At 48.7% G+C, this 25,049-nt stretch overlaps 1 protein-coding gene across 1 annotated transcript in view; it reads left to right on the forward strand.

The window, feature by feature from the left end:
• PAPPA2 (pappalysin 2) overlaps window positions 1-25,049 on the forward strand; it is a gene marked incomplete at both ends in the record, with an annotated part of 95,003 nt that overhangs the window by 40,279 nt on the left and 29,675 nt on the right. Inside the window, 10 exons of the mRNA XM_082484152.1 lie at window positions 6-127; window positions 2,059-2,551; window positions 3,115-3,243; window positions 4,901-4,992; window positions 5,245-5,438; window positions 6,578-6,712; window positions 10,095-10,230; window positions 10,446-10,662; window positions 20,860-21,031; window positions 23,382-23,559. Coding sequence (XP_082340278.1) covers window positions 6-127; window positions 2,059-2,551; window positions 3,115-3,243; window positions 4,901-4,992; window positions 5,245-5,438; window positions 6,578-6,712; window positions 10,095-10,230; window positions 10,446-10,662; window positions 20,860-21,031; window positions 23,382-23,559 — 1,868 coding nt within the window. The remainder of the gene's footprint in view (window positions 1-5; window positions 128-2,058; window positions 2,552-3,114; window positions 3,244-4,900; window positions 4,993-5,244; window positions 5,439-6,577; window positions 6,713-10,094; window positions 10,231-10,445; window positions 10,663-20,859; window positions 21,032-23,381; window positions 23,560-25,049) is intronic.

Consider the following 25,049-nt stretch of genomic DNA (forward strand, 5'->3'; position numbering starts at 1 on the left):
TGCAGGGAGCAGGACACGCTCTGCGATGACTGTGCGGAGGATGGCACCTTCCGTCAGTATGTGCATAAGGCCTCTTCCCCTCGGGTCTGTGATTCCTCTGGCTACTGGACCCCAGAAGAAGCAGAAGGTATATACCTCCTTTCTTTCCCTGGCTGTAAATCTCCTGGACAGAGATGAGATCTTGTTGGGAAAAGAAAAAGAAGCTTTTTTTCTTTTAGAGAATCAGTTGTCTCCTCTTTAGGGAGGGTCTTTAGTGCAGGAAGGACTTCTAGGTTCCCAGGAGATACCTGGTAACTGCCAGCTGGCTTTGAACAAATAAAACAACACACTGATATTAACCCAAATCATTGCCCAGAAATGTGTTAAGGAAAGACACTGGTCAAAGGGAGGGGCATTTCATTGAAATAAGTCTTACAACGTAGATCTTGGGAACCTCATCCAAAACCTCAGGGGCATTCACAGGCTTTGATGCAGCCTTGTCCAAAGGGAGCGAGAGAAGCTCCTTGCTCAGTCCCACTGAGTCTATACCAAGTCCTGGGCAACCTGGGTTGGATGCAATTCCTCATTGGCAAGGTGAACAGCAGGGTGTCACAACTTGTGCTGAGACCCAGGTGTTGGTTTAGAGACCCACCTCGTGGGCATGATGGTGGTGGCTTTCGGGGTCATGCAGCTGCCATAGGAGCTGTTGGGCTTTTCATGCTGCCTCAATTCCTCCAAGGGCAAAGCAGAGGAGGCAGGACACCAGGTGGAATGATCCTGTGGGCTGTATGTAGTGCACGTGCTGCTGCTGAACCACGTGGAGCCAGAGGACCTGTTAGTTGTGTGCATCTGCACGTTTGAGCCACTGAAGTCGACTGAAAATGTGCCAGGGTGACTGCTGAGAAAGTGCAGTTTGGACGTTATTATGCCTTTGGGATGTAGCCCATGCTTTGAGAACAGGAGTGTCAGGATGTAGCTGAGATTCAGCGTCTGAAAACTCTTTAATTTAAGTATCTCTCGCTACATTGCAAGTTGAGGGCAGGAGGAAGTCAACTTAAAGAAATAATCAGATATGTGCTTGTTCAGTGATACCAAACAAATCAAAGCTTAGCTCATTTATTGCCAGTGAGTCCTGTTTCCCCCACCTATCTGATTCACTGGCAAATTAAAACTGCTTCTGGAATTACTGGATGTTGTTTTCTCCTATGTGTGACCTGCAATTATCACAAGTGCATGTTTGTTCTGGTGAAAAAAAGGCAGGTTTTACGTTTTTTTAGAAGACTAGTATCAAATGGATGCAGGCTTTGAATTGGTGCTGGGTCCTAGGAAACGCTGGCAGCGGTGGTTGAAGACAAGGGTATTTCTACTACAGGATGATGAATTCCAGTGATGCTTTCTGGGACTGAAGTCACACCACCACATTTTTCTTGCTGAGTGGTAATCCACCACCAGGGGAGGCAGGGTGGGGATCTTAGGTCAGCCTGGGCACTGTCCTGGAGGTGCTGGTGGAGCAACAGCCTTCCAGAGCTGCTTCCCTGGCTTGCTTTGGACCTGGTCCCTTCCTGCCTGTGATCTGTTCCAGCATGTGCCTGTGGAAAGCTTTGGTGTCTTTGCTCTGCTTAGCCACTGTCCAAACCCATGAAGCCACAGGGACACACAGTTCAGGTGCCCTTGGTAAGCCTCCTGTGCTCATGACACTACAGAGCAAGCTTTGTGTCCCTGAGCTGTGTCCGGGCTGTCTCTAGAGCCGCTGGTAGCACTGCGACCAGTAGCAGTGTGGGTACCATTGTCGCTGGTTTAGAGGGCTGAGACACCAGATCTGCCCAAGCCTTGTGTCTGTATGTGTGACCAGGAACTGAGAGACTGGTGGTGCTTATTGCTTTCTAGGAGGTTAGGGCAGATGCCACCAGCTCTGGCACATCCCTACAGTAGGTGCAAAACCACTTGGGTGTGCACCTATAGCACAGAGGTGCATAAGTGCCCACAGGGTACCTGCCGGGAGGATTGCCCCTCTGGGTCCCCTGTGAGGACAGCTGTCACCTGGTTCTCATTAGCTTCCTCCTTGTCCTTTCTGCCCAGGGCCCCCGGACGTGGATCAGCCCTGTGAGCCCAGCCTGCAGGCCTGGAGTCCAGAGCTTCACCTGTACCATATGAACATGACGGTGCCGTGCCCCCAGCCAGATGGCTGCATCCTGGAGCTGCGCTTCTTGCACCCTGTCTACCCTGATTCCCTCACCCTCTGGACCACGTACCTCTCCACAGGCTCTCCCAAGGCGCTGTCTGACATCGAAGTCTTGACAGACCAGGGCGAGTCCATCCATTTGGGCCCCCTGGACACCTTCTGTGATGTCCCCTTTACTGTGAAACTCAACATCCCTAAAAAGGTGTCTGGAGTCAAAATCTACACCTTTGATGAGAGGATGGAGATAGACACAGCCCTGCTGACCTCCATGCCCCACAGCTCTCTCTGCTCCTCCTGCAAGCTGATCCAGTACCGAGTCCTCCGTGACCCCCCATTTGCAAATGGATCCCCTGCTGCCCCGGCACAGGCGCACCGCCAGTTCGTCGACACGTGAGTGATGAGGCTGCTTTGTCGCAGGCCGAGTGGGTGGCTCAGGCAGTTTTGATGACTTCCTCAAGTCATGCCTTTGAATCCCTGGATGGTTTTGCCTGTGGTGGTGTTTTGTTTTGGTTTGGTTTTTTTTTTTTTTTCCCTGGGAATTACCATGTTCAATGCCATGAACAACTTCCCCATTCAGCATCAAGGAAGCTTGTTTCAGGCCCATCATGCTAGCACAACCCTTGCCCAGGAGCCCAGGCTAACTGGAAGGAGTTCATTAAACCCGGAAACATTTTTCCCATCAACACAACTAGTAAAATGATCGTTCGAGTTAATGCAGCTTCTCCCCAGCTCAGACCCTAGGGAAATGAGTGGCAGGCCACTCTGCATGACCTGGCAGAGACCCTTTTCCCACAGTCTCTGCCTCTGGCTGTTAAGAATATGAAGACATATGTCAAACTGTGATATTGCCTGAGCACAAATGTGTAATTTCTATAGCTGTGGTGAGCAAATCTGTTGCAGATGTATGGGTTGTTCCCTCCTGCTCTTTGTTCAAGTCCTCTCTGTTCCTGCAGGGAAGTCACGCCTGGGCAGGTGTACCGATACCAGGTGCAGGCAGTCTCTGGGACAACCTCAGGAGAAGCCTCCCCACCACTTGTCCATGTCCACGGAGCACCCTACTGTGGGGATGGGAAGGTGACCACGTAAGTCAAGAAACCCAAGCTCTCAGCTGAGGTTCTTTAAGCTATCAGGTCATACTGTCCCAAAGGGAAGCACCGGGTTGGTCCTCCACCCATGGGTACTTGTCTGAAGATGCTGCACTGAATCTCTCCAGATGACTCAACTATAGAGCTTGTATTGTAAAATGCCATGTACATAGGAGATGGAGACAGTCTTTTTGAGAAGCAGGGTCTGGATGAGAGGTCCAACCTGAACATCCTCAGTGTTTGACTGCAGTGCTTAAATTCTGGCCCATCTCAGCAAACTGTTGTAGAGTCTGACCCCAAAGGGATCCACCTCTGGGACTGGCCAATATAATCTTTTGCATAGGGCACACGGTGGTGGCCTTGTGAGAATAGGTTCTGCCGCAAGCGCAGTTCCACACAGCACAGTGTCTTTAGAGACCTGTCTGGTCACTCCTTAGAGACCCCAAATTATGCACCACCTCTACATTGAGAGATCCAATGGTTCACCTGCTCCATCTGGGGATAATTATGCCAAATTTCCATACTTTGGCTTTTTCAGACTTCAACTTCTAGGTTACTCAGAATCACTTTCCTTTGAAAACAACTTGCTTAACAGTGTGAGGAAAATGGACAATTGAAGCAAGCGCAGGAGGGATTGTGGTACCATATAAGACCCATGAAGGCAAAGAGGCTTACAGCAGGGTTAGCTGCTAAAGTGGTGTAATCTGGTATGGTTTCAGCATGAATTCATACTAGATGAAGACTTGGTCCAGGGAGAGAAAATGACCACATTGGGTTCTGTTTTCAAAGTCGATTGAAAAGTGAGAGGAACAGAAATGGCCAGATAGTAGCTGAGGTTTTTGACAGGCTTTCCTTTTCCTGAGCTGTTGTGGATAAGTCTACGCAGGAAGCTTTGTCTATGAAAGTTTCTTCCTTTGCACCATCTGTGGAACAGTGAGCCAAAGGTGGGAATACCGGACACAGTGGATTTTTCATGTTAGATGAGGGTAGAGGTGGGTGAGCATCACAAGATGTATGTCTGAAGGTTTTTTTGCTCCTTGTGTTTTGGGATGCGTAACTCTGTGCACAAAGGATTAGGTACAAATCGAGGCATTTCTGCCAGCTTTTTCTATCGGGTCTATTTTCTGCAGTATGGGGCCAGAGCCTTTTCAAGGAAACTGCATGGGCTTTTTTCCTTGTGAGATGCCATGCATGTCAGCTGGGGGCTGGTTCTTGTGTCCTCTTGGGCTAATCTTCTTTCTCTCCCTTCTGCCCTCCCTTCTCCAGCTCCCAGTAAAACACCAGCCCCATCTCAGAACCTCCTGCCCTCTCCAACACTTGCTTTCTCCAGCAGCAAGACTTCTTTGTGCTTGGTTCTCTACTTCCTCCATTGTCTGTAGCTTCATTTTCTTCCATAGTTCTTGCCTCAGGTCTTATAAGAAAGTCACAGTACAGTTATGCCTTCTCCCATATGCTGTAGATTCAACCTCTTTTTCACCCTCGCAAGATATGGTGTTTTCTCTCCTCTGCCTTACTCCATATGGCGTTCTTCCTCTTCTCCCTGCTTCTGTGGAAATGGAACCAAGATATGGGGCCCTTGCTCATGACTGGGTGTGAGCACAGGAGTGTTGAGTCAAGGTTGTGGTATTAACACATCTGGCTGTTGTCCTCTTAGGAGCATGGAGGAGGAATGTGATGATGGGGACTTGCTGGATGGAGATGGCTGTTCCAGGAAGTGTAAAAAGGAAGAAGGCTTCAACTGTGTCGGTGAGTCCAAATGGATTGAGAAATCCTTTTGAGGCAGGAGTCAACTGTTGTTCACCCTGCTCCTCAGAGCAGGGAGTGATGCACCTCATCACAATAGAATGTGGGTCTATAGGTGAAATGATCCATGGAGCCCGCCAAGCCATTGTGGTAGGAAATCCCAGGGCTAAATGGTCCGTATGCCTCCTGGGACAGGAGGACATGTATGTGCTCAGAGCCTGGTTTGTTAATGAGTCATCCCTGGTTTCCTTGCAGGGGAACCAAGCCTGTGCTATGTGCATGAGGGGGATGGCGTGTGTGAGCCATTCGAGAAGACAAGCAGTGTCCTGGACTGTGGTCCCTACACGCCCGATGGATACGTGGATCTGTGGGCAGCGAAAGCCTATGCATCCCATCAGGATGTGAAGTCCTGCCCTGCTTCCTTGGTCACTGGAGAGCCTGTTGTGAAGGTGAGTGAAAGCATGGCCAAAAAAACAGACTTTGATAGAAAAGCCCATGCAGTAAAGCTGCTCTGGAAGTGTCTATTGACTACTGTGTTCCCATGCAGGGAGACAATAGAGGACCTGGGCATTTCTCACACCTCTCTTTCCATAGTCCCTAGGCCCAGGAACTGCAATATGCAGGAGGGTGATTCATCAAGGCAGCGAGCACATCCTCTGACCATGCGGTTTGCTAAACAGTGACCACCCCACCGGCTAAATGCACAACTTTGAGCATGTGGAGGAGTACCACTGTGTTGGTTTAAAAAAAAAATAAAAATCCCTTAAGTCTAATACCTTATAAGGTCAGAACCTGAAAGGATAAAATCACACATACATCAGCATCTGCGCTTCTCTCAAACTCTCTGATCTGAAGCCAAGAGAAAATCGATAGGAGAATTCCCATCTTTCATATGGGCTTTGCAGCAGGGCTTGGAGGTCTAGGATGGGATTTCGCCTGCTCAGTGTTAACGTGGGGTGTGTATGTTCTTTTCTAGCAAGCTGAAGAAGGGGAAGAAATATGTAGAGTGGTCCTATTTAGCCTTTTATACGTGCGTTTCTATGGACCTCACGTATACATGCATTTCTATTGACCTCATGTAAGGAACCATCATCTTGAGACCCACAGCATGATTAAATTGCCTAGATATACATGTCTAGTGGGATGTTGTGGGCTCAAGTGTCTGCTCCTCTAGAAAGACTCACAAATCTCCCAGGCTTTGTCTGTCAGGCCTATGGGGATGTCTGGGTTACCATAGGGCATCAAATGGCACACAAGGCTGCTTTCAGGCAAACGGATTGCATCTTAAGATCTCATCAGCCCAGTCAAAATCCAGAGGTTGTGGTCTTCCCTACCATCTCACAGCCTGGCTCATTTTTTCTTACTCAGCCCCACAGCACATTTGCAGTACCTCAAAAGGACAAAGGCCTGTACACCTGTATGGGTAGTGAGATGTCACTCTCGCTTAGGAACCCAAGTTCTCTTCATGCCATGAACTAGCCTGGGATCCTTCTCAACATGTTGAGTCTTCCTTGAGGTTTTGTAGGTGCTGTTTCTTTCTTTCACTTTCCTTGCTTCTTTCTGGGTTGAAATAAATCTCTTCTTTCAGGTATGTAAATCCCGCCTTCACAATGTGCCAAAGGACCTTTCCCTGGCTGCTTGGTTCCCCTGCACTCCCAGCCAAGACACTCAGGATCCAAATGAGGAGAGGATGCCCTTGGGCAATGAGGGAGTTTGGCTCAAGGTAAGTGAGGATGTGCGGTCAGGCACAGAAAGATTTGCTTGTCTTTACCCCAGCACTTTGGTGACAAACACCCATCCTTTTCTGTCCTGTAGGAGTTACAGCAGTCTTAAAAACTGCTTGGGTAGGACTTCATATCCTACTGAACTCTTTGTCAACCCCAAATGCCTGTGGCTGGGTCTTACGTAGTTGCCCTATTCCCACTGTGAACAGCAAACCCATCCTGGGGCAGATTGCCAGGAGAAGGGCTGTGCCCGAAACCAGGAGCCCACAGAAATGTGTTGAGGCTGAGAAACAACTTGCTCCTGACTATTCTCTGCAGTCAAGCTGTGCCGTTACACCCGCAAAGGGTGGGCATAAGCTGGGTTTTTGCTCCCCACGGCATGAAAAGCAACACTGGGTAGCTGGATATATGCTGCCATCCTGAGAGGTTCTGAGCACTCCAAGTTGCTGCTGAGCACCATAAACCCACAGCTATCAGCTGTGGCATGAAGATTCTCCTGCCCTCTGGTGACTCCAGACTAACGGAGGCATTTCTGTGCCTAAGCTGCTGGTCCTGCAGCTCGACGGGGCTTGGGGACTGCCTCCATGGCTAGGGACTGCCTTTGGGAGGGAACCCGAAGGGTCAAATCTCTCTATCCCAGCAGGCAGAAGAGCAGGACAGAGAAGAGCTGAGTGTTAAGCCAAAGCAATTTTTACAGTGTTGATTTTCTAACCACAGCCATGGTTTAGAGGTTTTGTGGCTGTTGCCTGGTGTTACTGGAAAGCTGGGCTCTGGTGGGCTGCTTCCTCTGCAGTTTGAGGGGCACCTTGCCCTGCTTTGCTCAAGGTTGTCTAGAGGGGACCTTCTCCCAAGACGCTCAGGCAACTTGGTGAATCATCAAACCCGAGCCAACAAACATTGCTATTGCCTCTGCGGTCCTCTGTCTCTCCAAAGAACTTCCTTTAACAGCTTTTTCCACCTTTTCTTCCTTGTCTGTGTGCTCACAACCTACTTTCTGACTTCAGTCTCTGGCCATGACAAATGTGCCTCCTTTCTTCCTTTGCTAGTGAGAAAGCAGCAATCTCCCCCTCTGCCCTACCTAGATGAAAGCTTGCTTTCCACTTCTCGCCAGGGGTTAAAGCGTGTTCCAGTTTTATTGGAGCTTGTGGTCAGTTCTCTTCCTCTATGGATGTTTATATTAAAGACTTTCATTTCTGGTTCTCTGTGCTCTCTTTAGGAGTGCTATTATTTTCCGCCCATAAAATTATTTATGGACTAGTAATAAATATGCCCGCTTTCTTTTTTCTTTTTCTGTCTTTTTTTAATAGAGTTTGCCTGATTGGTAGCATATTGGGTTAGGAAAGACAGCTTCTTGTTGACACTTTGCCTAGCACGCTCACCTGCCCAGACAGGAATGGTGGTGTTCATGCACATGTATACCCACGCGTGCATGGTGTTCCGTGGCCACCAAATCCCACGGCCATTTTAAAGCTGTGACACCTGTGTCACCCAGGTTAGAGCCACACCACAAAACTCATTGGGTGGTAGGAATTGCTTCCTACAATGTTTCTCAAGAGGTGGCACCAATGAGCAAGGGAAAGGTTGGGTCACGTGGTAAGAGGACTGGGGCTGGAAGCAAGAGTGGGCCACCTAACAAAGCATCTACCATGCACCTTGGGTCTGTCTGCAGATGGGAATAGTTATGATTTGCAGATCTTTGGCCATGCTTTATTCTTTTTATTCTTAGTTTCTAACACATCCACTAAGAAGAGAAATCAAAATCATTTGTAAGCAAGTCAGGATGTGTAATATGCAGGAAATTAAACAGAAGGGGGGAGAGGGAGGGAGAAAAATTAAGAAGGTAGCCTGCTCTGGCCAGGCCCATAATACATATTAAAAAAAAAGAATTTGGATGTTAGTCAAGTCAGCTGCTGTTGGTCTAACTTGGAGCCAGTGTCCTTCACCTCCAAGTAGATGCACTGTAGGAAGAGAAAGACTAAACGCTCCACCTTAAGCTGTGTAGTCCAGAGAAAGCCTCACCTGACTTCTCCAACCATCTCTCCTCCTCTGAGGAACTATGCTTGGACGGAGTGTGCAGCAGGTGGCTGGGTTAAAATCCACTGGCTCTCTGGGGCTTCCGGGCTGCACCTCTGTCCTAGGGGGCTCCTTGGAGCAGGCTCTGAGCACTGCTAGCTCTTCTTTTGCTTTCCTCCTTTCTTGCTTTCTTTTCTTACCAGCTTCTGAGCTCAGGTGGGGAGACAGCAGGGATATACCAAACAAAAAAAAGGAAAAGGAGGGCAGCTCCAGCCTCCTGGCCAACTCCTTGCAGCAGGACCAGCCCCATGCAAGAGCAAGCCCTGGCCAAGCGACCATGTAGGCAGTGTTGGGGACTCACTCATGGGGTGATTGCTGCTGAGCACTTCCCTGCAGGGTGGGAGCCCTGGGATGAAGCCCAAAGTTTTTTCCTGCTCCCATGCATGAGCAATGCCTGGTGTGGCACAAACCACCCTGAGGCTGGGCTGCCGTCACCAATCAGGTGGTTGTCCCCTCCGCTCCCTCAGTCTGCTCCTTGGGCTATGCCCAGCCAGCCAGGACTTGTCCTTATCCAAAATACACCTTCGCCTTGCATTTCTGGGCTCCCTCCATGCCGGCATTCAACAAAAACACTATAGGGTGGGTCTTGATCAAAACACATCTCGGCACTGGGTGGGGGGCACCAGGGTGGGGGAGAAAAACATTTCTATCCTCTTACTTCCAAAGAACATCTGCCCTGCCATGATTGACGCTGTGAGTTTCCCGGCTCCCTCCTCTAGCCTTCGGGGCTGTAGACAAGTGGGGAGCTGTCGGCTCGCCTAGGAGGCAGGACTTCTTCCCACAAATCTTTCTGTGTGTTGGCTGACGGACAGTTTATAGGCACACCGGGTACCGCGGCTGTTCTTTAGTTTTGATTATTTTTTTTTTTAATGGAAATATTTTGGTGGCAGGGCTCGTATCTGTGCTCTCTGGGTGCCTCACTTGCCCGACCAGCACCGTGCAGAGTGGGAGTCAGAGCATGGGGAAGGGAGGGCAGAAAAGGGGTTATCAAGGTCTCAGTCAGGCGTTACTCAATTTTAAGAGCAGCAAAGGTGGAAGCTGGGAAAATGCCATAAATTTATGGCAAGGCAGGACTGATACGCGTAGGGAAGACTCATGAAAGAGGAAAGGGGAATTAGGAGGGAAAGGACCCTGCACCTTTTCTTCCCTCCTCTCTCTCTTCCCACCCGTTTGCTGCTCTGCACAATTGCAGTCTCTGACCCCCTAACCCTGCTCCTGCTTTCTCCCCATGCTCCCTCTTGTATATATAGGATAAGAAAGGCTCTATTTGGTATGCATGCTCTCAGCATCTCTTCCCCTCCTGCCCAGGTGTGCTTTGAGAGACCTGTGGCACCCACTTCCCTCCTGATCTTCCTGGCCTCTGATGGCACCATCCCAAGCATCCAGCGCAAGCCGAGGGTAACCGTCCAGCTGAGCAACGTAGATGGGCTGAACCACTCTTTGGGTGAGCATCCTATGGGCTCACACACCAGGAGCCTCCACCATTGCTGTGATCTCTCGCTGAGTTGGGTGCTGGTGTCCCCTGTTCCCCCTTGCAGCATCTGCTGCTGCTCAAGCTGGTTCCTTGGGATGTATGGGGAAGCAGAAGAGGTAAATCAAAACCGGAGAAAATATCCCTGGAGGTGAGCTAGTGGCTTCTTTCTTTGCCTCATCTTGCAGGGATGTACGAGTTGTCATGCCAGCACAACCCACTTGTCATTGACGTGACCTATGGCCAGGAGGACCCATCCCTCTGGACTGCTTCGGTGTTGCTCAACTTCTCCTCCCCACTTGTGGGCATTGCAGCTGTGGCCTTGCGGACATCAGCTCAGCCTGGCTCTGACCCCACCACCTGCCTCCTAAAACATGAGGAGGGATACGGCCACCAGCACTACAGGTATGGTCTCCTCAGGGCACTTCCTGACGGGCACTCAGAGTAACTCTTTCCTCCAGGGCTTTGTGCTTCAGTTCTGGAGCTTTTATCTACTCACTGAGTGTTTTGTGACTCTTCTCAGGTGGCCTTTGAGGTGCTGTTGGAAAATCCAGTGTAATGATACTTGATTTTCTTACCTCGCGGGGGGGGGGGGGGGGGGAACAGGAGAATAGATTTTGTGTGTGACCTGTGCATCTGCACAAAACTGCATTAAAGAATAGTTCCCCGGTGGGAGAACCAAGCTCCCTCTGCTAAGGAGTTATTGCTGAGGGTTGCTACTGAAGCTGAAATGCAGGCTTCTTCAGCATGTGCTTTGCAAGTTCCGTCTCCATCCATTCCAGTCTTCCCCACACTGCAGGAGGTGGGGATGAAGATCTCCTCCTCCTCCTCTCTGTGCTGGCTCCCCATCCATCCCAGGCTACTCACCAAGTCTCACAACGCCCGTTTCGTAATGCAATGATAACAATAATAGTAGCAATGGTGCTTTAATTTGTTGATGTCCAGAGCTCGCAGGTGTCTGCCTGTCTTTGTAAAGCAGCAAACAAGAGGCGGCATTTGCAGAACACGCGCTGCTCTTCCAGGCTGGTTGTGCTGGCAAAGGGATGGAGAAAGACCGTCATCCAAGACAGACTAAACAAACAAGGCAGAAAGAGTGTGCCGAGCAGAGGCACTGGTCCATGAATGAAAGGGTGGTGCTCAGCTCTGTCCTAGAGGGGTAGTGGGGCTGGCGGCGGCTGGGGCTAACAGCAGCCAAACTTGCCGAGTCTGGTTTTGCTTTTGGATCCCAGGCTCCCTGAAGTTACAAGCGTGCCGATCCAGGGCTCTGGTTCAGCCTGTTACTCAAACTGCACCACTGGGAATACTGATTTTGGGTCCAAGCTTTGCTAGACCTGTGAGGGCGTTAAGAGTGAAGGGCTTTGGCTAGGGTCATCACATCGCTGCTACTGTCATTTTTCTTCTCTTGATGGCCCTGGATGAACGAACATCCCCGATAATGAATGAGTGTGCTTGTGTTTGTCTAAAAGCTTGTGGGATCGTGGTACAATTGATTTATGTAGGGTTCTGGAAGCCATGAATATCCTGCAGTTGCTTTTTACTTTCTTTTTTTTTTTTTTAAGTGCATGTGTGATTTATACAGAAACATAAATCTTAGTGAGTCAGCATATAAATATTATTCTCAGCATTACATTAAAGGATCAGTGTCCACCTGAAATGCAGTCTGTTTCCTCCTGGTAGCCGTTACAGCTATGTACACACATGCTTCTAAGACCCCAGCCAACTGATGTGGTTTTTCAATTACATTTTCTCATCCTTTAAAATAATTTTGTGCTCTCATTGCTAGAGAGCTTCCCCCTCCCCCTCAGAAGTGACTGCAAGAAGGAATAGACTGACCGGACGCAGCTGAGCGTTGCCTATGGATGGGGAGAAGCTCATATAGGGACAGAGAGAGAGGAAAGTAGATGTTTTTCTCTTTAAAGTCTCATTATAGCTGAAGCACAAGGAAGGTCTCGTATTGCCAAAGCGCACAGAGCTGCGTGCTGTCCCCTTTGTGTGGGCACGGCAGGACCCAACAGGATCCTCTCATCTTCTCTTCCTCTGCTCACTGCTGTCCTGCGGGCTCTCCTGGGCCTTGGCTTAGCTGTGGTATGTGGAATTGCAGGTTACGCACGTGCCCTTAGCAAACACTCGAGTAAATCAGATCCCCAGAGTTTTCAGAGTAGGAAACGCTATTTATAGTATTGCTTTTCTGGACAAAAGGCTTGAATATTTAGAGTGGGGTTAGGCTTACATTCTCCAGCAGTCTTACTAATAGCAAAGGATCTGCCTCTGTTAAATCAGGAAACATCCAAGTATCACCCCCTCATTATATTTTAAAAGTCTATTTCATCTCCAAAACAGCAGTATCTTTATTTTTAAGGGCTAATAATCCATTTCATATAAAGCAGGTGGAGTCTGGGGAAAAAATCCCCTATAAGAATCCAGGAATATAAAATCCTATGTAAAAGACCACAGAAGATCTGAGTTATTCCTGTAAAGAATTGAATTGACCGTTTGCACGCACCCAGGCTTATATACACAGTACGTGCATGCGAGTGCTTTCCTAAAATAACCCAAGAAAGGGACAGTAACAAAAGCAACAAAGAAACGAGGTTTCCTGACTTCAGTCTAGAAATGCTCATTGCCAAAATAATAAATATATGATGGCTTGGTATTTCTGTATCATCTCTCATCTTGAAGGATCTCAAAGTGCTTTGCAGGCTGGGGAAAACAAAGAGATCATGTTTTTGCTAATGAAATGCAGCCAGCCCCAGGTCAGGATGCAGCAGGCGTTTAATGTTAGAAAAGTACATCCTTGTTTTGAAAAAGGAGTTGGCTTCTGCTTTCGGACCCGCTTGAGGCACTGAAGGTTGGAAGAACCCTTAAGATCAAATCAGCGTGGTGTCCCTCCCTCACACCTTGCTACCAGCACCAGGAACCCCTCTCTACTGTCTCTCTACAGCGGCTCAGGGCTTTTCTTTGCTTTCTTTACCCACTCACAACCTTATGAGGTCAGACAGAAATCTGACTTTTAGAGAGTTTCCACCCAGGAAACTCAAACTCACCAGCTTTCATCCTTTTCTTTGAATTTTAAAACTGAGCCACAGTCCCTCCTGTTTTCCTTGGTACAGGCTATATACTGAACCAGGGGAACATTGTTCATTTCCTCCATTATGTTTACTTTTAGCTTAGTTTTATTTTTAGTGTGTTTTAGTTTATGTTAACATATGCTGGGAAACGACTTGGTGCGTTAACAGGAAAGGTGCTACAAAATGTAATCTGCATTGTGTTTTTATTTCCTGTGTGAGTGCCCTCCTCTGCTGCCCCAAAAGTGGGTTTAACGCATCAATGGGAGTCTGGTTTGGATTGTTTTTATTCAGAAAGTAGGTGTCAGGGAGAGAAAATCAGATAGAGGAAGGGGTTGTTTACCTATTTCCAATTGCTAAATCAAGCAGGTTTTATTTGGTTTGTTTCCTTTCTTCCAGGCACCAAATTTATGCAGGGTCAATTTATGAACTGCGTCTGTGCTGGTGTGAAAATTTGTGGGGACCCTGGGTAGAGATGCTGGTGTTTCCTTTCCTTCTCTCTAGGCTAGGGTGCCCCATGGTCAGGGACCATGGACAAAGTGGACGGACACTTAATGTTGGGATTCCAAGGTCACCCCCGATGGGCTGAGACATACTCAGGTCAAGATGTACCTCCATTCCCAGTCTGTCCTCCCACCTAGTGTCTGCTCAGGCTCTTCTAGTGTGCACAGCTGGCATTGAGTTGTCCGCCATGAGGACAGCACATATTGCCTGGATGTCTGTTCCCTGCTCCTCCCTGGCAAATGCAGCCTCCTGGGTGCAGCATGAGGCCCATCAGAGCAGGTTGTGTCTATACTGCACCATGCACATCCTCTGTTCTTGGTCTGGAGGAAAAAACTGCTCAAGAACCAAGCCCAGGATCCTGATCACCACCTTTCCTGGGGCAGGGGCTCACTTCAGCCTTTGGCTCTGCCCTAGCAGCAAAGCATGTTGACCTGTTGCCTTTCCCTGATGAGTTTCTGACTGGCTGATGGGCAGTGGTGGCCAAGGGTCTACTATGGGACTTGATCATTCACTACAACTGGTGGCTTCACTGTTCAGCTTCAAGGTGGCAAGGGAAACCCTTGAAGGTGCAAGGACCATCTTCATGGGCTGCCCCATTCCATTTGCAGCCTAGTCAGCTTCTTCAGTTTAATGCTTTATATAGGCCGTTTTTAGGATGCTCAAGGCATCTTCTGCCTTTCCCTGAGACTAGCCAGTCTCACCTCGAAAACAGTATCTCCCAACGGCCATTTGATTTTGATTCAAACACAGCAGGTGAACGTCTTCAAAACAGGGTGCTTGGTGTTACCTCATGGAAAGGGCCACCCAGTCTTGCTCTAAGCATCACCAACCCCTGATACATCAAGGGAAGGTGAATTACAACACAGAGCAGCTGTGTGGTGCAAGGCATGTTTCGTTCCTGACCCCAGCACAGCTGCCAGTGAAACCCTTCAGGCTTGATCTCGATTCCTTTATTCTCTTACCAGTATAGACATTGTGTGTCCTTCCCGTGTCCAATGAAGAAGGGAACAAGTGCTGAGAGACCTCGAAGTTTGCCTGCAGAGCCCTCAGCGTAGTGCTACAGCTAGCCTGCCCCCATTCTGCCCTCCTTGATGTCACATAGAGGTAGTAGCATTTTTCACAGAAACTGGGTTAAATGTGTCCTTCAGTAGGCTTTCTTATCTTGTTACAGGCTGCAGGAGGTGATGAGTCCACCATCTCCCATGCTGAGCTATTCTTATATCCGGTAACCCTCTCCGCTGAGAAGTTGCTTCTGATTTCAAGATGAAAGTTGTAGCTTTCACTCCATCCTTGTCAGAAAGGTCTAAATGCCTCCTGCCAGCAGACTTCTTTTCTCTGTGTGTGTGTGTCTGTACAGAGTGATCTCTCTTGCTGCCTCCTCTCTGTCACGATAAATATTTTTTCCTTCTTAAATCTCATGGCATAAGTCTTGCAGTCTAGCTGTGGCTTCTGCTTGCATCTCCCTTTTGAAATCCCTCCACTATTTCTATGTCCTTCTTGGCGATGGATGTGGATCAGAAGTGAATTCCTCAGGACAAGAGAGGAAGTGGCAGAAATAAGGTGCAGCATGTTGCTGTGGGGATCGGATGTGGTATAAAGGTGGTCTTTGGGATAGCTGAATATGCATCCTTGAGGAATACTGGCAGATAAATCCTGCCTGCATGCTTCTCACAATGGGCAAGTGGGCCATCTGCCTTCAGGAAGGAGTCAGGCCAACTCCTCTCAGGAGTGATAAAGGTACAATCTGTCCTGCCTCAGGTTGGGAAGCTGACTACACCAACGTTGACATTCCCTTCAGCCTCACTTTCTGTGCTTCTGTAAGTCTGTTTTGGTGTAGTAAGCAACATAAAAACATGGAAGGGAGCTTTCTAGAAATATATCAAGATTGATCTGCTCTTCTTTCTTTTCCTGCTTTTGCCACTGTGGCTACACTGGGGCCAACGGATCATTTGACATCTTACTGTGCCTACCATCTGTGAGGTAAATGACAGTGGATGACTCACAGGGATGTTATTTTTTTGCCAAGTTTCTTTGGGAGTCACGTAGAGAAGCAAATATCTTTTCTTGAGGTGGCAACCTCAATGAAGATCATAATCAAGAAGCATCACCACCGTTGGGTCTGTACATGTAGCCTGCTCCCACAAGGATGGTTGCCATCAGATTTACTGGAAAAGTGAGACCTTTCCCCTTCACAAGAAACATGCCTGAAGGGAGAAATTCCCAAGTATTTCCAAAACACCTTTTCTCATTTCCTAGCTATTTTCTTTTGCTAGACCACATTGGGGTAAACATCTTTTATCTCACTGATGTTCAGTGCTACAATCCAGACTCAGAGTACATGCAGTGACTACTTTTAACTTCAGGAGATTTGGCCGAAACCTTTACATTTCCATCAACATCCCCTGTAACCCCCTCTCCTCAAAAAATTTGCACCATGAGATGAACTTCTTATAATAATTTTCCTCTGTTAGAGTTGGAGCTTGATGATAAGGGCTTTTTTAGCAGCAATCTTTGGGTTGAAACCTTGGGTAGATACTACAGCAATTTATGGATGATTTATTATACTTTAGGCAGCTGTGCTGTATTTGGCTTGGCTTAGCTTGACTTGGGTAAATCCATCAGTATTTTCTGGGTTCCGTGAAATAATTGTTGTAAAATGGGAAATTTCAGCTTTTCAGGGTTTGGGTTTTGTCACAACAAAATGATGTCTCCATACCAGCATTGCTATCACTGTCTCAATATGCTCCATTGCTGCTAGTTGCCTCCTGCTTAAATTATAGAAAGATGAAGGAACCCAAGGGAAAAGTTTTGCTCTGGTTTATAGAATTGGTCCCATTTCAGAACAAAGCTCTTATCATTCCAGAGCAGTTAGGGCCATTGCTAGGCAGAATTTCACAAATTTCCAGATCTGAAACTTTCTTTGATGTATGAGTTATAGGAGTTGGTGAGCCCAGAAAATCATGCAGGCTCGTGCTGATGTGGGATAAGTTGGGAGAAAAACCTTGGTATTTTGTGAAAATGTTGACAAATCATTAGTTTGAGCTTCAAAAGATGCTGGGATAAAAATGGAAATTTTTTTTGATGTTTCATGCAGAAAAAAAAAATATTGGCTTGTCCCACATCTTATACAACCTGAATCAGAAATGGCCGAATGTCAGGAGTTTGCAGCTGCGATACAGGAATTTCATTTATCATCAAAAGCAGAAAGAGCTCCTTCATGCTGAGATCAGAACTGGGCTAACTACAACATTTCCTTGTCCAGCCTTCGTTAGGGTGTTCCAGCAGCTGGGAGCAATGATTTATCCCATCGTGTTACCCAAACCCTGGTAAGGCATGTGGATCACGATGGGGCCAGGCCACATGGCTTCCTCCCCCTTCCCACCCCTTTTTTTTTTTGTCTTGCACTTGTATGGCATCAGGCTCAAGGGAGTCCTCACGCACAGTATTGCAGTGGTAGTCATGATGATGCTGATAATGATAAAGGAAGCGATAAAGGAGAAGTTTGTAGGTAGAGATGATTTTTTTTTTCATCTTACTGAGATATTTGAGAAAATCAGACAGCTTTCAGTGACTCGAGCCCCTCTTCAGGTCTGGAATAGCAGTACCAGATTTCAAATCTACATGTAGGATGAGAACAGCTTCCCAGAACTTGAGCTGTAGGTCTCAGATGATTTCCAAAATAAATCTACTGGGTATTTGTGGGGTAGGGGTGTGCTGTTAGTCACAGAGAAAATGGTGGTGTTAGTCATCTTTTGGGGCAAAGAGAAAATTAATTACTTCTAAAATATATCTGTATGCACATATAGAATGTGTGCATAAGTGTATACGTGTGGTGTATATAAAAAGAAAGATTTTGATATTATGACCTGTAATTATCAGTCCCTTATGTATAACTCATATAGATAACATTTTGTATGTATAATAATACAGTAAGAAACTTGCTGAGCTCTTGATCTACTTTATACCAGCATTGCCAGTTGCATTTCTGAACTGATGGAAAACCAAAATGTGTCCAGAAGTGCTGAGAAGGTGCAGTGCTTTGTTACTTGTTATTAAATAACAGCATTGTCCCGGCTGCCGAGGCTGCCCCAGACAATGTGCCATAGCTCCACCAGCACCAGCAGAGCTGCTCCAGCCAAGCGCTTGGCCTGGCTGGATGTGTCTGGAGGTGCCACCACCCTTTCCAAACCAGTGCTGTGGCAAGTTCACACTCTGTAACTCAGTGCAACTTCATGAGCAGATGGAGATAGGTGTCTTGGGGTCCCACTGTGGCTACCCAGCTGCCCTGTAGCCACTTGGTGAACCCACTCATCTCCCAGCCCTGCTTCCCAACACGCAGGCTGTGACTTGGCTGGATAAGGGCTTTCTTGCCATGGTGTGTTGATGTAGTACCAAGCACGATGGTGGGAGGGATGCTGTGCACCAGCTGCAGCTCCCTGCATGTCCATGACTGATGAGGAAGGGGATGGAAGGCAAGAGCGAGGCTGGAAGGAGGAGAAGGTCATCCCCTTTCATACATGCATGTGCAGAGACATGCATGCAAGGAGGTTTAGGACAGTGGCTCCGTCATGGGGAGGTGGAGTTGGGGATGGGAGTGTGTGTGCGTGCGTGTGCCGGGGGCACAGGCAGGGAGCAAAGCAACCGCCTGGAGAAGGTGACTGCGGGAGGGGAGGGGAGAGGGCTACAATTGGTACCAGATGCCCTCAGAAGCTAATGATCTGACAAACACTGTGCTCATAAAACAAATTCTTTAAAAAGGAAGCAAATGGAAATATAAGCTAGTGAAAGAATTTGCAGCAGCTGCCCTGAAACCATTTCTCACTTCATAAACAGGTCTGCATTGAAAAAACAGCCCCTTTCTTCTTGTTCTCCTTTGTGGTCCCCTCCTGTGCCCACCGGCTCTTTCAGGGCTGTGGCCTGCAGGTTTCCACCGTGTCTTTGGCTTGGTGGACTTGTCCAGAGTCAACAGCACATTGCGTTCCCTTAATGTCCATGTCAGCACTGATTTTTTTTTTTTTTTTTTTTTTTTTTTTGTATGTGTGTGTCGTTTGTGGGATTTCTAGCTGTGCATCCTTGCCTGGAGAGTTTGAGTGAACGCAAGAGTCAAAGGCTGCCTCTGCCTCCCCTGGGTGAAATGCAGTGCCCAAAAACTGTCAGCAGTCCTGTGCAAAGCAAGGAGCAGAGGGGAGGCATTCGGGTACACCTCCCTCCCTTCACTCCCAGTTATCGCCTGAAGCTGCAGCACATCTGCCCCTTCTTCAGGAGGACTGCTGTCATTTTTTTGCACTGGTACCACTTGGTAAAAGATAAAGCCTGACTGCCAGATAGCCAAGGCATTTTCTTGTGGGACCTGTTTTGTTAACCCTATGTCTTGGCCCAGTTCCATCCCAGGTAATCAATGTACTGGCTGCATTTCACTGATGGAGACCATAGCCCCCTGGCTGGCCCTCCTTTTTACTGTAGGGCTATTTGTGATGCTTAATTAATCAGTAATTGGTGGGAAGATGCCACAGTGAGGGGGTTGTTTATTTCCCAGGGATAGGTGACACACTGCAAGCTTTACTGGGACGTCTTGTAATTTGAGGGTGGTGCACAGGGGAGGGTAATTCCTCCCTTTAGCTGCATCTCACCTTGGTGGCCACAACTGAGTCTCTAGAGCTGGACACAGGTCTCTAGAGCTGTGTGTTGAGATGATCTTGACCCCAAAGAGCCTGACACCAACATGCACAGGCTTGAAAAGCTGTGTGAGCCTGTAGGAAGAGCAGAGGTGCTGAAGACCATCAAAGCAGAGTGGGAAGGTGACTAGACTAGGGTGGAGGAGACAGCTGCAGCACGTTAAACTTCTCCCATCACAGGTTCTGTGGACACAAAACTTGGGCAACTCTGCTGCCAGGTCTGGGGGAGACTGTGTGTAGTTTTAAGAACATCTCATGGATGGTTCCCTGGTATCTGCAGAGGTTCCTTCTCCAGCTAAACCTTTCCTTGCTGTTGGAGAATCCTCTGTGGATTCTCTGATGTCTAATACAGAGTTTGAGATACCTGCCACCCTTCTATCAGCACAGGCTTTTAAAAGGCCTCTGCATCTTTTTTTCCTGACCATGTCTTGCTGCAAATCTTGTCTTACTGTGGATTCAAAAGTTACCAGGAAGGACAAACACCCAGTGTTACTGTCTGGGCTTTGTTACCTTTGAAAAGTGCAGATCTCTTGCTGTCCACTGTCTGTCCCCACACACTTGTGTCTGAGGCACATGTGTGAGTGGAGTATGTGCAGGAGGACACAAGTGAGTGGCTGCAATCATGTGTGAATTTAATGGTGTACTCCCTACAGCACCACAGAGCATGATTTCAGGAGGTCTTTTGCCACAAGTTCTCTGGTGTCCAGTATGATTTGAGCGTGTTGGAGATGAGAAATTGTGATGTGGTAGAGACCACCTTGCTGCCAGAGAAGCTGCAGCACTCAGGAAGGTGATACAATGACTGTTTATTCCTTGTGCATTCGGGAATGCTGCTTGACAGGACCATCTGATATTAACTTTCCCACTTTGGCCCTGGGACTTGTGACCATGCTGGATATGTCACCTGCCTACCCTCTCCCCATGATCTCCTTCTTCTTGCTCCCTTGGTCCACCTACAGCAAGCACCACCAGCCCCTTTGGTGCCAGGCTCTGTGCAATGCAGCCTGTGCACCCTGGGGCAGAGGAGCTGGAGTAGCACCATCAGAGAGCATGGATTTAGGAAGAAGCATTGTTGGGCCGTGCCTCCTTTCATCAGCTTGGAAGGACATGATGCTTTGTAGGAAGGTGTGGGCTGGGGTTGGGCCAAGGTCCAGCCAAGGCAGAGCTGGGAAAAAGTACCTCCTGGCATCGTCAGGAGACTTCAAGCCTCGAATAAGCTGGGATTGAGGGAAAGGTGTGCATCTCTGTAGGCATCTATGACCCGCTGAGCATCCTACGCAGGTGTTGCCCAGAGACAGTCCCTCCTTGCTGCATAAGCCTTGGGACCCACTTGCTGATTCCTTCCCTCTTCTCCATAGCTGTGTCCATGGTGCCTGTGAAGGATCAGGAAGCTGCACAAAGCCTCTGCTTGCTCATGCTGCCACCCTCAGCTGTACCTCTGATGGCCCAAGGCACATGGTGTGTACTGTCGCCTGCGAAAAGGGCTTCACCTTCCATTCCAGCAATGGGAAAAGCCTGGGCTCCACGCAGGTGAGTGGACCTCAGGGTGTGGGGTTGACCTCATGGCCCATTGGACTGAGTGCTAGTTAAGAAAGGTTTAATTACCCTGAGGTGGTTGGAGTGACCCCAGGACACCTTGTTCCTCCAGCCCCAACCTCCTCATTGCTCTTCCAACAAACCTCAGCCCAATGAAGGCTCTGGTGCTGGACCTCCATGCTGATGGCTGGTGGTCCTGCTCTGCAGACCTCTTTGCTTCCCTCACTGCAGTCCTCCTGGCTGCCTGCAGACCACAGCTCTGCTGGTGGGTGAAAAGCCACTGCAGGGGATGTTCCAAGCCAGGGTGATGCACTCCCACAGATGGGGAGGTAGACATTTCTGTTCTCCAGATGGGCATTGCTGGGAGGGTTAAACATCACTGGGACACTTCACCTCTTAAAGTTGAAGTTAGTGGCTCAGGAAAAAATGAAGTCATTGCAGAATGACTATATTTAGAGGCAGCCCACAGCACCGAGAGCTTTTCTTCCTTTGTGTTGCATTGCAATAACTCTGCCCATGCTAGCAGGGTAGTGCAGCGGTCACCGTGAAAGAGTTTGTCCTGCTTTCCAGAGGCTGGGGCATGCCTTGTAAAAGCCATAAGCCAGGATGGCTCTTAGATGTTGACTGAGGAAACCTGGAACTGATATGTCCTTGGGAGCTGAGCTGCCTTCTTGGGTCTGGGCAGTCACCTTGGCACGGTCGTGGGCACAGTGTGACCTATCATTAGGCTGTTGCTGGAGGGGGAACAGGAGTCTTCAGGGCTGAGCTGGTCCCCATGCCAGTCTAAGCAAGAGTGAACTAGCATGGGGTGCAGACAGATGGAGGTGAGTCAGGCCATATCAGCAGGATGGACCTCTCATCCCCTTGGAGAGTTGCAAGTGCTCATGATGCCTGGCAGGCAGGTTTCCCATGCTGCAGCCATTGGTGTTTGCTGGAGGAGAGGTGGGTGCTGGGAAGTGCAATAGGGCAGCTAGGGATGCACTGCTCAGCCCCTTGTCACCGGGGAGGTTAATAATTACACGGCTGCATGGCTCTCTGGCTCAAGGCATGCCCAGGGAAAAGGAAATGTTCTGATTCTCTTCTGAAATGAAACTGCACAAAATAAACCTGCCTCTTGTGACAGTTATCCTGCATTTGGCAGCGAGATGGGAAACTTCTGGATAGAGCTTTGCCATGTGGCTGTCACAGCAGATGGCAGCTTGCAGGTGCCCTGCCCTGAGCCCCCAAGTGATGTTTCTGGTTTGGTTGTGTCACCCTACACATCTTGAGGCATTTTGGGAAAATACACACAGCTCTTGCCTGAGCATCTTCTCCACCTCATTCAGCTACACCATGGTCCCACTGCACACCCAAGAGTACCAGACTCAAATTTAGTGATGTCCTGCAGAGTCACGATGCCCAGGTTCAATCAAATCATGTTGGCTGGGAGGACAGGTCACACATTCGATGAGCAGTGTAGTTGTACTCAGCAAGTGGGGAGACATCAGGAACAGTTGAAAGACAACTCTTTGGTCTGCAGCCCCTGCCTGAGGACTGCTGGGCTGGGGTTAGCAGTCTCAGAGTGGAAATCATAGAACAATTTGGGTTGGAAGGGACCTTTAAACGATCATCTAGTCCATCCCCTCTGCTATGGCTAGGGACATCTTTCACTAGACCAGGTAGTTCATGGCACACCATTTTGATGAAGTCTGTGGCACATGTTGATCACATTTAGTGGTGGGATCACTGGGAGTTAGGTTGTCATGCAGTCCCCTAGGTGTGTAAGAGAGGCTGTGTAATTGGGATTTGTAAATGAGGTTATATGAACCTCTGATTTCAATGGTGTCTGTGGGCTGAAACATGAGTGAATCGGTGCATTTAGGGAAAAACAATCAACAGGACAGGTGCCTGTCAACGGCTGAAGTAAGACTTGATCTTGCAGGGGAGAAACTTGCAGTGCACAGAGCTGAGAATAACTTGTAGCTCAGGAAGTTGTGGTGTATCTTGAAGGGATTTTTTTTTCCCCCTTAATACGCTCTGGCATCGCTCAGACAATGTGTATGCAGCTAGTGTTTTCTGCAGGCAGGCACTTATAGACCAAGTATTAGAAGGTCTCTTGTGCAGGTGTCTTGTGTGTTACCTCAAGGGCCGTTCACTGCTTTCACACCCCAAACATCACCCCATGAACAGGTAGATGCTTCATGATTCGGTGTCCAGAGTGGGGAGAAAGGGCACATTGGAGGAAGAAAAATTGGGGAAAGCTCTCCTTGTCCTGAAACCTGGGTCAGCCTTTTCTGCTGTGGTGGCAAACGAGTAGATTAAAGCTCACTCGCAGGGGTCTGATGGAGTCTTGCTTTCTCTGCAGCAGGAGGTGGTGCTGACATGCAACTCGGGGCAGTGGGACAGATCTGTGACTTGTGACCCTGTCAACTGTGGTGTCCCTGACCAGTCCCACGTGTACTACGCTGAGTTTTCCTGCCCCAAGGGGACCGCCTACCTGCAGAAATGCTCCTTCTCCTGCATCCACCCAGCCAAGCTTCAAGGTACAGTCTGGAGTACTTGAGGGATTTAACTCTCCCTTTGTGATGCCACCTTTTCACGCCTGTCCCAAGCTGTTGAAACAGAGCATTGCAACTTTGAATTTCCCAGTTATCCTGGCTTCTCCCAGCTGGGTGGGCTCTTGAGAGACGTCCTAACACGGTGGTCCTCCATCCTTCTTGCGTGAGGACACCATAGTGTGGGGATAATTCCCTCTGACTCCCATGCCTGGGCTGGTAGCCATTATCCATCCACCTCAGGGTGTAGGGATGTCTTCTCCTGATAGCTGGTGAGGTCTGGCAAGCTCCAGCATTATGGGGACGAGGGAGGCAGGAACTTTGCAGACAGCCAGCATGGACAGACAGAGAGGACTGCAGAGAGCCAAAAGTGGCTTGGTGGCTGTCGGGAAAGCCTGTGGTTCAGGAGTCTTGGGGCTGTATAAAGCCAGAGAGACTGATGCCCACAGCTGCAGAGCAGTCTGGGAGATGCTCACCACCCAGACGCGCAGCAGTCCCCCAGACATGCCATGGCCTGGCTTTCATTCTGCCGACTCCATCAATAGCCGCAGGAATGTTTTTAAAGCCAAGTCAGAGAAAGAGAGCTACTGTTCCTGTCTATACAAGGCTGAGCTGGATGAGATTTCGGGGCTAATTACCTTGACAGCTTCAAGCATTGGGACTTTATGTGAGTTTCCACCAGTGCCTTTGCTCTGAACAATCACATACAACAAATCATTTTAATGGGTGCCCTATTTTATGGAGACATTTATAGCTGAAACGTATGAAAATAATTTACTTTTTTTTTTTTAAGTTAAATCTAAGGAGCAAGAACTGCAGGGAATTAAGGTCTCATTTCATGATGGGGGGGATGCCAGCAGATCCCCAGCGTGAGCTGATCAAAGGGTAGCATGCAAATGACAACTCGACAGCACAAATTCTGCACGAACTGATGCCCGTTGCCTTAGGTGGGTTACCTGAGGGCAGGGCTTTAATCTGATCTTTCAATCACAGCCAAGGCTGTTCCAGCTGAAGTCAACGGGAGGTTTGCAATGGGATCCCTTGGTGGGAAGGCATCCCCTTGATGGAGCGCTCTGGGTGATTTCCAGCAGCTGACACGGTGGCTGGTGGCACTCAGCCAAGGCTGCCGAGCCACGTGGGTAAACTCGCAGAGGTCCAGCTGACTCGGCTGAGTTGTCAATGCAGGGACGTGCCTGATGCTTGTTGTTCCCAAAGGCTCTCATCCTTACAGGCAGGCTCTCAAGGCAAATAAATGCTAAGAACAGGCAAGGAAAGGATGACATGGCTGTATGGTGCTTGGAGGCGGGGGGCAACCCTTGGCAGTGCTGGCCGCTGTGTGGAGGCATGGTCTTGTCCCCGGTCCAAGAGCAGTTGTAGGCAGAACAGTGATCCCATAAAAAGAAAGTGATGCTCGAAGGGAGCATGGAGCAGTCTGGCCACACCAGGAACCTGCTGATCCAAACCCCTTAGTAGGAAGA

This window comes from Vanellus vanellus, assembly GCF_965231255.1.
Source record: "Vanellus vanellus genome assembly, chromosome: 5".
NCBI lineage: Eukaryota > Metazoa > Chordata > Aves > Charadriiformes > Charadriidae > Vanellus > Vanellus vanellus.